The 15,947-nt window shown below is 37.2% G+C and overlaps 1 protein-coding gene across 16 annotated transcripts in view; it reads left to right on the forward strand.

Annotated features, from left to right (window-relative positions):
- The window catches only part of FRRS1 (ferric chelate reductase 1), a 95,555-nt gene that overhangs the window by 46,587 nt on the left and 33,021 nt on the right, over nucleotides 1–15,947 (forward strand). For 13 of the 16 annotated variants that reach the window (XR_014298387.1, XR_014298388.1, XM_082680055.1 and 10 more), the window contains 2 exons: nucleotides 8,002–8,072; nucleotides 15,159–15,354. Coding sequence is in view for 14 of the 16 variants with exons in the window: in XM_082680055.1 (XP_082536181.1) it covers nucleotides 8,013–8,072; nucleotides 15,159–15,354 (256 nt within the window). In the remaining 2 variants the exon portion in view is untranslated. Of the gene's footprint in view, nucleotides 1–5,224; nucleotides 5,302–8,001; nucleotides 8,073–15,158; nucleotides 15,355–15,947 lie in introns of those variants that run through there. The other 3 variants (XM_082680049.1, XM_082680048.1, XM_082680051.1) reach the window with 3 other exon arrangements.

Consider the following 15,947-nt stretch of genomic DNA (forward strand, 5'->3'; position numbering starts at 1 on the left):
GAAATCACAGTATATTAGAGTAGATGTAGAACCATTTTGTACAAATATAGGTTAGTGCCTAGCACAATATCTGCCATATTGTAGGTCCTTGACAAAATATTTGTTGGATGATTGTGATAATTCTTTTCCTTTTAAGTGACCTTTGCCCTAAAAATCTAGTATTTTTCTGGTCCATTATGTGTCTCTTCTTGGACATCAGAAACCTGCATTCAGAATTTGGCATGGAACCTTAGAGGATATATGGTTCCGGTTGTAATCCCTCATTTTTACTCTTTTGCTTTTCTTAATTTTTTAAAAAAATTAATTAATTTATTTTTGGCTGCGTTTGGGTCTTCGTTGCTGCACGTGGGCTTTCTCTAGTTGCAGCGAGTGGGGGCTACTCTTCGTTGTGGTGCACGGGTTTCTCATTGCGGTGGCTTCTCTTGTTGCGGAGCACAGGCTCTAGGCACGCAGGCTTCAGTAGTTGTGGCACATGGGCTCGTAGTTGTGGCTCGTGGGCTCTAGAGCGCAGACTCAGTAGTTGTGGTGCACGGGCTCCGCGGCATGTGGGATCTTCCCAGACCAGGGCTCTAACCTGTGTTCCCTGCATTGGGAGGCGGATTCTTAACCACTGCACCACCAGGGAAGTCTCATTTTTACTCCTGAGGTAACAAAAACAGAGAAGATAAGTGATTTGTCTAGAATGATCTCGTGCTCTTTTCACCACACTCCTTTGCCTTTTCACATTCGTTTTAAGCCAAGCTTCTTTTGAGTTCACCTGTCAACCTAAAGAAGCAGTACTATTACTAAAATGCGGTAATACTCTAGGTCTTTCTCCTGTTGGTATTTATTTTCTTCAAAAGCAAAATGCTTCATTCCACAGGGACTCAGAGTGACTCATCTAATCACAGCTTTACACAGTGGATCCACTCTCATACCTTATATCTGCTTCCTGCTGCAACTTTGGAAATGTGTAGTGGCATTTGTTGGGTTATCACTATTAATGGGTAGAGCAGGGTTTCTGTATTTTATAGCTCGAATAGTGGAATGCTTAGACATTCTACATGAGCAGGACAGTGTGTTACAACAAGGAAATATCTCAATTGAAAATAATTACTAGAAGGCAATGTCCTGTGCCACAAAGAGTTATCCTCTATGTATTTACATTACAGTAGACTTTTATGACTTCAGATCATCTCCATTTTTTTTATGGTAAAAAAAATTATGGTGAAAGTAAAGATTTTTTCAAGAGATTAATTTTATCCAGAGAAGTCAGAATTGGGTCTCAGTAATAACATTAGTGTTGTCGTTCGGGTCCCAAAGAAGAGGCGGACAAGGAGAATGGATTTAAACAGATGAACAGCAGGGGACTCAGGACTCCAACAGTCAAGAGTCCCAAACCTCTGCCCGTCCACATATTTATTTACTGGATACACAATGAGCTTGTTTTTCAGCTAGTAAAAAATAGAAATCAGATACAGATCATCGGCTTCAAAATATGTTTCGGCCTGCAGGCAAGTTCGTACAAAAACATTTGAGAACCCATTAAAGTAATTAAATTGTTAAAGCTTTTCTTGTTCTTAAACAACATGAACAAGTCGTTCCAGGATGCTTAATTCTCTGAACACTTCAAAGAGGTGCTGGAACCATTTGTGATCCTTCAGCCAGATGTCTCTTGTGTGCGAGGACATTTCCGTGTTCTCAAGAATGCTGTCCCAAAACAACCTTTTCATATAAGCTAAACGTTTTGGACACTTTCCACAACGTTAGTTATCTTTTGAAGACACAGATAATTTTAGCCAGGGTTTGGGTGAAGTGGCAGATATTCTTTAGGATCATTCATCATAGAGAAATCGCATTATGTTGAGTAATTTAAGGAGTAGGCTGTGTTTAGAGGAGAATAATGTGAAGTGACCTGGAACTGGTAGAAAGAAAATTATGAAGAAGAATGTTGCTACTACTAATCTAATACTGAGAATGGCTTGTGTTGTCAGAGAACATGTGAAATATGGATTTAGTGAACAGAGTTTGGTTAGAAGTTCATGGGTAATTTTGGAAAAATTTCTTATTGTGAAGCACTGGGAAGATGGGGCATCTCATTCACAAATCAAAAAAAGTTTTTTTTCTTTTAAGTATGATTTTTTAAACACTTCTGTGTCAGGCACTGTGATTTACAGATATTATTTCATTTTACCATCTGTATATGGAATCTGGACATTCATTCATTCAGTAATAAGTAGTAAGTGAAGGTTTTTTGAGCGGAAGAATTACATGATGTGACTTATACTTTAGAAAGATTAATATGATAGCATGTGGGATGGCTTATTAGGTTGATGAGAAACTGGAGGCACTTAGTAGATAATGACCATAGTCCAGCTGAAAAGTAATGAGGACCTAAGCCAGAGTGATGGCAGTGGAGATAGAGAAGAGGGGATGAATTTGGATGAATTTGGATGAGATGGCCATAATTAAAGGCTGAGTGAGAATGAGTCCATTTTAGACAGTGGGTTTGGTTTTATTGAGTTGAGGCAGGGTCTAATCAATTGGAGATATTTTACTTCAATGTAATTTTTAATGAAATGTTGACTATAATAGGAAGGGTTTTTTTGGTTTGTTTTTGTTTACATCTTTATTGGAGTATAATTGCTTTACAATGGTGTGTTAGTTTCTGCTTTATAACAAAGTGAATCAATTATACATATACATATGTCCCCATATCTCTTCCCTCTTGCATCTCCCACCCTCCCTATCCCACCCCTCTAGGTGGTCACAAAGCACCGAGCTGATGTCCCTGTGCTATGCGGCTGCTTCCCACTAGCTATCTATTTTACGTTTGGTAGTGTATATATGTCCATGCCACTCTCTCACTTTGTCCCAGCTTACCCTTCCCCCTCCCGTTTTTTGTGTTTTTTTTTTTTTTTTTTGCGGTACGCGGGCCTCTCACTGTTGTGGCCTCTCCCGTTGCGGAGCACAGGCTCCTGACGCGCAGGCCCAGCGACCATGGCTCACGGGCTTCGCCGCTCCGCGGCATGTGGGATCTTCCCGGACCGGGGCACGAACGCGTGTCCCCTGCATCGGCAGGCGGACTCTCAACCACTGCGCCACCAGTGAAACACACCGCTCCCGTTTTTAAGCTTGGCCCATCAGCCCTCATTCACACTTGACAGTGTAGAGAGTTAATAGCTCTGGCTTAGAACCGGGTCTGTCACTTTTCTCTGCCTGACCTTGGGCTATTTACTTAGCGAGGCACATTCTTAGCCTTCTCAGCTGCATAATGTCCATAACAAATACCTTTTACCTAGAGTCCTTGTGAGACTTGGATAGGATAATTCATGTGCCTCGGTCAAAACAGAAGCTCAATAGATCGTTATTATTGTTCTTGCTATACTTTATTTGCCTTATTCATTCTCATTCTCTTATGAGTATGCAGTAGATTTTTCCAGTGGCTGCATGATGTGCTTATATGATATTGCAACAGACTGAATACAGAAGATATGAGAATTCAGCTGTCTTCTATTAACCCAGGCACAGAAGAAATTTGTAAAAATTTAAACAATACTACTCTTCTCACTAAATTCTTATTTTTGAAAAACATTTATAAAAGCAAGAGTAAAAAAATATCATGTCAACATGTAGAGTTCATTATTGTCATTTGTCCATAAATAAATTTGTGGAATTTGTGAATAAGTATTTAAATATTTCTCACTTTATTTTTTTTAATACAATAGATATTGACAGACATCACCCCCATAACCAAACATCTCTTAGAGGCTGCAATAATTTTTAGGAGTTGCAAAGGGGTCCTGAAACCAAAAAAATTTGAGAACTGCTAATTTAGAGACATGAGAGCGGGCCCCAATAGGCTAGTATGTACTTCTCAGAGTCCAAGGTCCATTGTAGACTTTAATAAATTGGGTTTCCTTTCTGGCAACTGACAAGTAGCTGATGAAGAACCCCGTAGAGGTGAACTTCTGGGAGGGAATGATAAGGGGAATTATAACTGGGGACTTTCAGGGAAATGACAGGCCTGGAAAGGCTAGTTTTAGATAGTGCTAAGCCTCTCCATTCAGTTTTTTCTACTGTACTTTAGGATTAAAGATTATGATAGTATATTCTAAGAATTATTTGTTTTATAGACTTTTTATCACACTTTTGGCATGTAAAGTGTCCACTGGGGACTATTACTGGAAAGAGTCTAACTAAAACTAGAGAAAGTTGTGTCACCACTTGGCGCTTTATATAGAAGGACTGAAGATCAACTGACTTAGTTTAAATTCATTCACGTTCCAAGCAGCTTTAGGATAGAAAACCAGAGCTGCATCTTCTTTATATAAAGCTTCTCTCTAAAATCCTGTAAAGGGGGCTTTTGTTACTTGTGACAAGTTCCTAAAGAGAAAGATTAAAGTGATGGTGTTCTTTCCCTACTTTTCTCCCCTTTAGAAATGGTTCTAGAGTTTACTAGTGTGATTGCCAACCAGTGATCACAGGTCACGGCGTCTGTGACAAAGTCTGTTTTCCAGTCTGCACATGTTAGTCATGGTCTGAAGTGTTTAATATTTTCAGAACATTATCTTTTCCTAGACCTGATTTTTTTTTTTTGCAAAAAGAATCTTGGAAAAACAATGATTAAAGGCTTAAAAAGAAACAAAAACAAACAGAACTCCTAAATTCCAAGGTAAATTTTGCATAATAAAAGAATTCTTTTGCATTATGTCATTTACACTTTCAAAGGCTTCATTTCTATGCAGTCTGATTCTATTACACCTTTTGTAGTTAATTGGAATAGTTTGCTAATTACTGTTATTCCCTAGATAGGGTTGCCATATAAAATAGAAATTTGAATTTCAGGAAAACAATGAATCACTTTTTAATATAAGTATATCCCCAATATTGCATAGGACAATACTTATGTTAATGAATTATTTGTTGTTTATCTGAAATTCTAATTTAACATCCTATACATTAATTTGCTAAATTTGGCAACCCTAACCTAAACACAAACAGGTTCTTTGGTTTGTCTTTACTTAGCATTATATAGAACAGGTTGTATTTTCAAATGGTTTTATAGTAAAAGACAAGAACTTAATTTTCTCAGTGAAACAATTATTAGTTGGAAAAAAGTGTTCCTTTGTTTAAAATAGAATGGTTAATTCTCAGAAACTGAGTCCTAAGACTAGCACTGGTCTTGCAAATCCAGTTTTCCGTTTCAGTTTGGGAAACGTTCTCTTTTCTTTATGGGTAAACTGGCTCCACCCAGCTGCTGAAATGAGATATAAGTTGTAACAAAACCGGAAGCTGGATAGGCTGCCTTTGCTTCTCGAGGTAAGTGTCTCCTGTTTTCTTTATGTCCGAGCTCTTCGCAAAGCGCTTACAAATTGAATCCAGCTCGGTGACAGTACTGAGAGAGCAGGCGCCTGTGCTGACCCGGGCGGTCGGCGACGCAGGATGGATGCTTTATTAACAAACTGTGTTCTGGAGCTTGCGAGCTTGTGTTGAGCTAATGAGTGCTCACGAACGAGTTAGATTAATGACAAGACACGTGACTTTGACTACGGAGCTTTAATCCCATGAAAAGGGTGATTGTAAGTAGAGACGTGTCTGGGATCATGAAAAGCATTGACTTTATTCATGCATCAGTGTTTTTATTTTTTGTTTTTAATTTTAAGCAACGGAAACTCCCTTTTTATCTAAAGCTAATGGCGTAATTACCTATATGGAGGTTACTTAGAGCCCTATTTGGCTTTTAAAGTGTCTTTTAATTTAGAAATCTTAGCTCCCCTCACCCCCACCTCTGGTGTGCCTTTAGAATTTCAGAGACTCTCTGGGGTGACTAGGTGTTACCTCTGCCCTGTCTTGTGCTGCCCTAAGGGCAAAGGGGAGTTTTCCGTTTGTAAATGTATTATTAGAAGTATTTCTTTATAAAGCTAAACTTCTTAGTTCAGATATTTTCTTTTTTCTCTGAATTAATGAAAAAGTAGAAGGATTTGAATGTTTACTTGGATAGTGGAGAAGTGGGAGGCTAAAATTTGGTCTATTGATTTACTGAAAACAACGAGCTAGACTTTTTAAAGGATGGTTTTGTTTAAAGGGATGTGTTCTACTAAGTCTTTTAATAAGCCAGTACGTGGATTCTTTTTGCTGGCTGTACCTTCTGTTTCACACCTGTCCACTTAGGTAATGTCAGATTCCCTGGAAATCACATTGTAGTACATTGCATTGAGTGCTGTTTTCAAGGTTGTCTGCTAGTCATTGTGAAAGGAAATCAAGGAGTAGGATGCCTTTGCTGCCTTCAGAAATTTGCCTTAAGACAAGTCAACCAGTTGTGGCCGAAAAATTTTTTATTAGCAAAAAAACCAAAGCTTTTGGAGCGTCCCAGAAGAGACTGGTTAAAGTTGGCGGAATTAGGCAAAATTCCAAGGAAGAAAGGATTTTAATGGAAGACCTTTATGGTGGGCACTGTGCTAAATGTTTTGTAGATGTTATTTCATTTAATCCTCACATAAATCCCTTGATATTGGTAGCATTGTCTCTAACAAAATGAGAAATTTTAGGCCCAGTGAGATTAAATAATTTGTCCAAGGTCAGTCATTAAGGTGGTACCTGCTGGATTCAAACCTAGGTCTGTGTGATTTCAAAGTCCTTACCACACACTGTCTCATAGGACAGAGTAGCTGATAGCATTTTAAATGGACCTTGAATGACAATAACAGTAAAAGTAATATAGAATGTTTGAAAATAGAAAAAAGAAAAAAATCTGAACACCTTACAATTAATTTAATGTGTTTCTTTATAGTCTTCAAATATGCATGTCTTGTAGTGTTTTTTAAATTACAAAGCACTACAGGCTTTAAAAAATATGCAAAATTCAAAGAGGATTAAAAAGAAGAAGTCCACTTCTTTTCCCATATTGAAAACAGTTTCCTAGGGGGTAACCACTATTGAGAACGGTTAAAGCATGGTGTTTTTTCTTTTCCCTTTTCTTTTATATGCACTTGGTACATTATGTATCATTTTGTAGTTTGCTTGTTTTCATTCCTCATTGTGACAAGAGCATGTTTCCACCTAAGTACATGCAGATTCACGTCCTAAGCTTTTCTGAAAAGAGTTAACACTCGTAAAGGACTTAAAAGAATGCCTAGCTCTTAGAAAGCAGTCAGGAATTATTAGCTGTTATTTTGGTCGTCGTCTACTCTATTTCATTCTTTTAAATGGGTACACGGTATTTTATTTTTAAATTGTTTTTATTAAAGTATAGTTGATTTACAATGATGTGTTAAGTTCAGGTGTACAGCAAAGTGATTCAGATATACACACACACACACACAATTACATGCACACATATGTATATGTCTATTCTTTTTCAGATTCTTTTCCCTTATAGGTTATTACAAAATATTGAATATAGTTCTCTGTGCTATATATAGATCCTTGTTGGTTATCTGTAGTAGTGGGTACACAGTATTTTAGAGTCTGGGTATAGCATAGTATATTTTTGTAACCACCTAAATTGTCTTAAAGTTTTGCTATTACAAATAATCATTGCATAATTGTGGGGGTTTTCTTTTTCTTTCTTTCTTTCTTTTTTTTAAATTGAAGTATTATTGACTTACAATATTATATTAGTTTCAGGTGTACAACATAGTAATTCACATTTCTATAGAATATACTCCATACAAAGTTATTATAAAATGTTGACTGTATTCCCTGTGCTGTTAGTTGTGTGGGGTTTTTTATAGGATAAATTCCTAGAAGTGAAATTCCTCAGTCAAAGATTAAACATATTTTAGTTTAGTAGGAAATTGTCAAATTTCCTCCAAAAATATTGCAGCAGTTTATACTCTTCAGTGTATGAGCACACTTATTTCTCCACATGCTTGCTTATATTGGATATTATCAGTCTTTTGCATTTTACATGAAATAATAGGCAATGTACCTTTATTTTTAACATAGTTTAAGCACAGTGTTCAGATATTTTCTGTATCTATTTTTTTTCCCATTTAACATATATCTGTTTTTACATAGGTAGGAATTTGATGGATGGCATAATGGAGGTCCCAGTTAGAAGACAGAACATGGAGAGGAAAAAAAGTGAGGTACTTGTTCCAGAAATAAGTACAAATGGTACATTGTTGATAGAACATGGATTGGGCTGAATACACATTAAATGCCTAATGCTTTTGTCTTTAATTGAATAATTCCAGGGAAGCTGTTGAAGGTTTTTGGTGAGCGGAGTGATATGATGAGAATTGTGCCTTAGGAAAATGGTCTTGTTGTGTTGCATAGGATTCGAATGGAGATACAGAAACAGGGAGGCCAATTGAGAGTATTTCATGAATCTGGGTGACAGATAATGAAGGCTTTGTGCTTGAAGGTGGTGTCCGAATGGAAAACTGCAGACAGATGTAATAGAGGGAATGGAAGGTAGAAGAGAGAAACAGAAGGGCTAGGTAGATGTCCGGAAGGGTGGAGGTCGAATCTGCTGAACTTATTTGGAAATTGGGGTCCCAAAGAGTGTTTGGAGTCAAATCTTGAGAACTTGGGCTTTCAAATCTTTTTTTTTTTAAATCAATTTTTGGCTGCGTTGGGTCTTCGCTGCTGCACACGGGCTCTCTCTAGCTGCAGCGAGCGGGGGCTACTCTTTCTTGTGGTGCGCGGGCTTCTTACTGTGGTGGCCTCTCCGATTGCAGAGCATGGGCTCTAGGTGCGTGGGCCTCAGTAGTTGTGGCACGTGGGCTCAGTAGTTGTGGCTCGTGGGCTCCAGAGCGCAGGCTCAGTAGTTGTGGTGCACGGGCCTAGTTGCTCCGCGGCATGTGGGATCTTCCTGGACCAGGGCTTGAACCTGTGTCCCCTGCATTGGCAGGCAGACTCCCAACCACTGAGCCACCAGGGAAGTCCTGGGATTTCAAATCTTGTTGACTAGAAATGTGTTGATAGGCCATCGTCAAAATAGGAAAGTCAGATTCAAGAACTAGTTTGGAGGAAAAAATAATGAATTTCATTTCAGAAAAATTGAGCTTAATGTCATCCAAACAGAAATCTATGTATAGTTGGAAATTTGAGTTGAAGCATTGTGGAGATGCGGGATGGGGGCAATTGAAAGGCTTGGGAAATATTATTCAGGGGTGATAATTGAAGCTATGGAAGGGATAGCCTGTAGAGAAATGTGGGGGTCAAGGAAAACAGTCTTGGGGATTGATATCTTCATGTAAGGGTCATGAAGAGGGACCAGATTTATAGTATTTTTTATAACGACTGTTTCTAACATTTGACCTTGGACCTAGTTAGGCTATTCTTCACTGCCCTCCAAAGTCCATTCTCACTTTGCTCTTTCTATCTCTACTTCTTTTATTGCTCCCAAAGTGTGCTCATTCTGAATCCCTTTTCCTGTGGGATTACTGTGTCAGCTTTTAGTGTCTGATTTGAAGCTGTGGATGACTTAGTGGTTAAAACCTCACAGACTAGACTGGAGATCATACTTTTCACCACTCATTTGCTGTGACTTTGGCAAGAATCTTAATCAGTGCCCTGTTTTACATACTGGGGACAATAATACCCCTCACACCTTCCTGGGTTGTTTTGAGGAATGTGTGCTAAGTCCTTGACATGATGCCTGATATGTTGTGAGCCCTTAGCGCTTCTATCATATTCTCCTTTACCTCTCAATTGCCATAATAAAATGCAGTTTTTTTCCTGTTCTGTCCCTATGTGATCTTAGGCAGTAGTTTTTTTTTTTTTTTTTTTAAATAACCTCTGTGAGCTTCAATTTCCATGCAATAAAAATACGTTTTTGTTTTTTCCAGGGATTAGAGTTCATACATGTGAAGCACCTACTATGTTGACTAGAATAGAACAGGCATTCAATAAATAGTAACATCATTTAAATGATATATTAATGGTATTTGCTTTTGTTTCATCTATTAGTTTTGTGCCTTTAGAGAAGGGACCATTCCACTTAGCACCTAATATTGTTTTTAGGACAGGACTATTGTGAGGGCCATGTGGAATGATCCAGATGAAAGCTCTGTGTGTAATAAGATATTTGCTTCCAATCATTTTTCCAGAGAATGAATAAAGTGGAAAAGTTGCTTTCTGATGATGCTGTGATTAGAGGAATCAGAATTATATCAGAGAGCTCCCAATTCCTGTTTCTTCAGTGGTTTCCTCTACCTTTCCTTTTACTTAAACTCTAAATTCTTTTCAGAATTCTTTTCAACCATTTTAGGTTGTCAGACCTGACAGATCTCATTGTGCCACCATTTTTTATGCTCTATGTTTTTTAGAATCTTTACTGAAAATGTCATAATTCCCATTTTTTATTTAAAAAATCATTTTTCTCTGTACTTCCTGCTGTGAAAATGGAGTCTGAAACATTTTTATCTGGGGAAGTGGAAATACTTGACCTGTTTTTCAATTTCCCTATAATTTGAGATCCAGCTATCAAAGTCAATTTAACTCTTGATGTTTACAAGAGTAAACATAGAATGTTTACATAGAATGTAACATAGAATGTTTACATAGAATGTTACATAGAATGTTTACATTCTATGAATGTAAAGTTAAATTGCTAGAAAGAAGGGGAGCAAATTTTCTGAAATATTTCAGAAAGCTTGAACAAGTTAAATGCAGATGAAAGAAATATATGGAAACCTCCGTTGTTTAACCACAATAGTGTTCAGAAGAAATTAGCACATACTGGTGATGCGGAAAGTTGCTAGTGATTATAAATAATGGCAACTACCATTTATTGGCAACTTAGTGTTTTTAGGCATTGTACTACTTTTTTTTTTTTTTTTTTTCCCTGGTACGCGGGCGTCTCACTGCTGTGGCCTCTCCCGTTGTGGAACACAGGCTCCGGACGCGCAGGCTCAGCGGCCACGGCTCACGGGCCCAGCCGCTCGGCGGCATGTGGGATCTTCCCGGACCAGGGCACGAACCCGTGTCCCCTGCATCGGCAGGCGGACTCTCAACCACTGCGCCACCAGGGAAGCCCAAGTAGGCTAATTTAGATTTCACGTTTGTCACAGCATGCCCCCACTCACATTGTTCATTGTGAAATTTGGATTCTTGCTGTACCTGTTTACTTTCCACATCCTTCTCTCTCCAAGGAGGGAGCAATGATGTGGAGTGAAGAGAATGAGAATGTTGGAGTTAGATTTAGGTTCTAATCCTAAAAGTGTACACGGTTTCGGGTACACTCCCTGGCCTCAGTTTCTTCATCTCTAAAATGATGATAATATCTGCTTGTTGTAAGGATTACATTAGATGTACTATCTACCAGTTTCCCACCAAATGTCTGTTTCTTTTTCTTCTTATTCACACTATGGCCCCTTTATTCCCCCCCCCCGCCCCCACCCCGTATTAAAATGTAATCCTTTCCTTTCTTATTGTTATAGAAATTTCATTGCTTTCTGTATATCTCTTGTGCTTAGTCTTAACTTTTCTGATTTTATCAACCTCCTTATCCTTCTCTGGTTCTACCTACTTTTCTAAAACTTTCTGCCTAATTCTCTCACTGTACAAGTGAACATCTATTTGTACCTCTAACCCCAGTCCATCTAGGTTTTGGTCACAGGCCTACCAGGTTTGCCCCAGATCCTAGATGAAATGCTGAAATTACACATGTGCTGTGTCCCAAAATTAACTTTTAATTCAGCTTGGAATTTCAATTCTATTTTTTAATGGAAGCAATATTATAAATGGTGGTTCTGTCACTAGGCCAAAAGCCCAGAAACTAAAGCATGTTTAACTCGTAAGTTAATTGAAAATTTTATACTTATAACAAAGTAAAAGAATATAATGCCATTGCAGTTTTAGTAATAAAATAAAATAAAAACAATATTGAACAAGTAGTTATTTACTTTATACATTGTTTGTAGTATGTACTTGATGGAAATTTTGAATGGAGCATTTAAGTGCTTTAGGGATTGCAGTGTTTGTATATTATGGTTATGATGAAATAAATATTCACGTTTTAAGGCAATACAAGAAAAATTTAAACATAATATTTTTTCTCTGCCCCTTTGTGTGTGCACTCCCCCCTCCCTCCCCCCTAGTGTGCACTATGCATCTGTATTATGGGTTAACCAGACTTCCCCAAAGGCAGAAATACCTGCTCAACCATAAAGATCGATTTTTCTTCTGGCACCAGTCATGTAACTCCTTGAAAAATAACATTCCTTTCTCAATCCAGTAAGGGGTTGATTACCCATCACACACCTTGTACATGCAGACATCTTTGGTGAACTTTATGTACGATGCCAATATATTATTTCCCTTAAAGATAGTGATTGGTGTGAAACAAACTGGTCAGGTGACCTGGGGAGATACTGGGCTATACCTAATGGAAGTTCTTAGCTTAAATTCTTACTTATGACCTTATTAATGTTACTAGCTGTATTATTTGTATTCTGCCTATTTTACACAATTATTGTTTCTTGCATTACCAACGTGTGGCTGAACCTCAGATACATTTAGTGATGATTAGGAAACCTGAAACAATTGAGCAAATATATAGTACTATACGATCATTGATTGTAATAGTGTAACTCTAGTTGTGGGAAGAAGCAACAAGAGGGAACCATTTCCTGGACCATAACAGACTAGTAAGACAGATGGTCTGGAGACTTTTGGCTACTGTTAACTGGGCCTAGTTCAGTAATAGCATATTGAGTGGCCTATCAATATCTGGTATTCAGATAATAAAGAATACACTCGTTTTGAAGTTTTATCTTCATGTGAGATGTATGTAGCGCATGGTAAAGGCAGTCGTTATACCTTTTTACTAAGTGCCTGTCTTTCAGGCAAGAAAGAAAACTGTATAAATCTCATCAGGTTTGGTAATATTTCAGTTAGAGAATCAGGATAACCTCTCTTTTAACCTTTTAAACTAATAGGTCTGTCTTTGTCCTGGGATGACAAAATGCAAGTTATGATATCTTTTCTTTTATTTCTCTATATTATACTCATGGTAGAATGTGAATATTAAAAACCTATAAACATCATACAAAATATTAAAAACCTGCAAAAATCATACAAAATTTTACATACCTGTAAAAATCATACAAAATACAAAAATCATACAAGTTTTTCCAGGGTTTGACGAATGATCTCGTAATATAATAGCTCATATCCACATTCCATAATTTTAGCTTAAATGTTTCCACGTATAACTCTTTATTCCTTTTCATAACTATGCAATCTGTTGGCATAGATTGCCTATTGAATTAATGTATTCATTTGAAAAAGTTTCCTTAAATCATTAACTGGGAAACCGTCATTGGCCATTGTTATGAAAATAGAACTTTACCTTGAGTGGTCAGTATCTGACTAAGGACAAAGTAATTGCTGTTGTTTACTTCTCTCGCTGACCTTGTTTGTTATATTTTCCTAATGAATGACAGGTAGTGGTGTCTTTGTCACTTCCCTTTCCCATCTTATACTTCATGCTCTAATAATTCCCAGTATGCTTTTCCACTTTGCTTTATCCTAAAATCGTAATGTTAGTATTGCCCTGAATTTATTCCAGTTCATCTGTTATATTTTGCAAATGAAGAAACTGAGACAGAGATTAAGTGACCTGATTGATGTTATTCAGCTACTTAATGCATAGCAGAGACTAGAAATAAAGTCTGGTTTCCACTTTCACCTGGCAGGAAATCAGTGCCAAATAAATATTTGTTAAAGCAAACTAACTCTTCCCACTGTACCATTCTTTGAGTGAGGCACATTTCTGCATTTAATTTTCATAATAACTTAGCCAAGATCACATGGTTAAAATAATTACCTTGATCCTCTCCAGTAAACCTTGTATGGTCCTAAAATCAGGTCTGCCCCTAACGAAAGGACCTGGAAGCCATGTTTGAACAGAAGATTTTCTATTGCTCCATTCCTTAGCAGTTATTTTCTTAAATATTGTTTCCTATCGTAATTAACTATTTTCAGGGTTATGCTTTTCCTCTGAGTCTACAGAGAAATCTTATGCTGCTCTTATGATATAGAATTTTTCAGAAGCTCTTGAATGGTTCATTTGTTCCTTTTGCTTATCTTTAAATAAGAAGAATTCTATCTAGCATCAATGTTTGATGAAAGATAGGGGTATAGAGTTGGACCCAAAGCTATCTACTTGGTAGCTACTGGTGTAATGTGCAGGGCTGGTTAAAGAGTATAACTCCAGCACAATTTCTGGTGTCTAGCAGGAATTTCTATAGTTTAGCTCTGGTCCAATGTGGGGTTTATAATTTACATGACTATAAAAGGATAATTTGTTCTAGTGATTCTAAGGGTGCTTTTATTTTTGTCTATGACCATGTATAGAAAACGCCCATTTCTGTCGAGAATGAACTGCCTTTGAGCTCTTCTCATCTGCAGCCTGTCCACCGTGTGGACTTTACTGCCATATAACATGTCCCTGCCCATCTACCTCTAGCCTTGTTAAATACTATGATTTGCAGGTTCTGCATATATGCACAAAGTGAGCTAGACAAGGGTGGGACTGGTTTTCTGTTAGGCAGATGGTAAGAGGCAGATAAACTGGATGAGAGAAGAAAATTGCCTGGGTTAACAATCATGTTTCTTAATTCAGAAGTATTTGGGCTATAGGTAATAGAAATACTGTCTCTTGCAATTGGTTGTTAGCCTCAGTTTTCAGTGTTGCAAATTAAATTGTCACCATGACTAGTTTAATGGGAAGTTGGGAGAAATCATATCAGAGCTTTATTCAGGTGATGATATTTAAATCCAGAAGAAACATTTCTTATTTGTTCTTTAAGCTTTCTAGGATGAAGTGGAGCAAAACCTTTTGCTTTTACTGGATTATTTTATTATTTCCCCATCATGCTAATGAAAGCTAACATTTACTATCTTCCTTGTCAGACCTTTGGCTGTATCTAAATTTTATTAAAACAGTTTTGAAAGGAGGGTTTTCGTTTCCTTATTTTTCAGGTAAGGAATGAGACTTAATGACTTGCTTAAAGTTTCACAGTTGGTAACTGGTAGAGCTGAGATTCAAATCCAGGACAAACTTCACACATCACATTCTTTATAGTACATATATTTGAGAATGTGGTTAACTGACTATGAAAGTAAATAGTTGTCTAGAACTTACTATCCTGTGATGTGAAAGCATTTATATTTTAATTAATTACCTTTAAAAATAATGTGCTTTTAATCTTCTTTTTGAGATGGCAGTTCCTGGATTTACCCTTGGTGCCTTCATACTTCTGTTGCTTGTTAGTTCTGTGGCTAATTATCCCAATGGAAAAGTAACGAAGTCATGCCATGGAATGATTCCTGAACATGGTCATACTCCACAGTCTGATCCCCCTTACTACATCTCAGTGAATCAGATGACATTCAGGCCAGGAGAGCAGATCAAAGGTACTGTGCTGGTATTAACAATTTACATTTTGAATTTCACTTTTTTACTGTAAATTGAATCTTTATTACTGTTGGATTTATACAGTTTCAGTTAATCTGTTCATCTGCTTTTATAAGATACCATGATCTTATACTTCTCATTTTTGTGTTTAACTACTACAGATGATTATATTACTTAAGTAGTATATTTACTATCCATTCAGAATAGGTGTTTTTTTTTGGGGACACACCACATGGCCTGCGGGCTCTTAGTTCCCCGACCAGCGATGAACCCGGCCCTGGCAGTGAAAGCACCAAGTCTAATCACTGGACTGCCAGGGAATTCCCCAGAATAGGTTTGAAAATATGTTTTTGTCATTATTTAATATATCTTCATTAACAGTACTATTTACTCAATAGAAATACATAAAATAAAGCTTATTTTATCTGGCTTAAGATGTTAAACCCTTATCCTTCTTGACATAGTATAATCTCTTGTGTTTCCCTAATTCTGGCAAAAGGTAGGCTGAAACTTAATAGTCTATTAAGGATGTATCTATAAAAGCATTTTACAAATTCTATTTTCTGCAGCTTTAGAAATGCAGAATATTAAT

The sequence above is a fragment of the Grampus griseus genome (assembly GCF_964374135.1).
Source record: "Grampus griseus genome assembly, chromosome: 1".
Classification (NCBI taxonomy): Eukaryota; Metazoa; Chordata; class Mammalia; order Artiodactyla; family Delphinidae; genus Grampus; species Grampus griseus.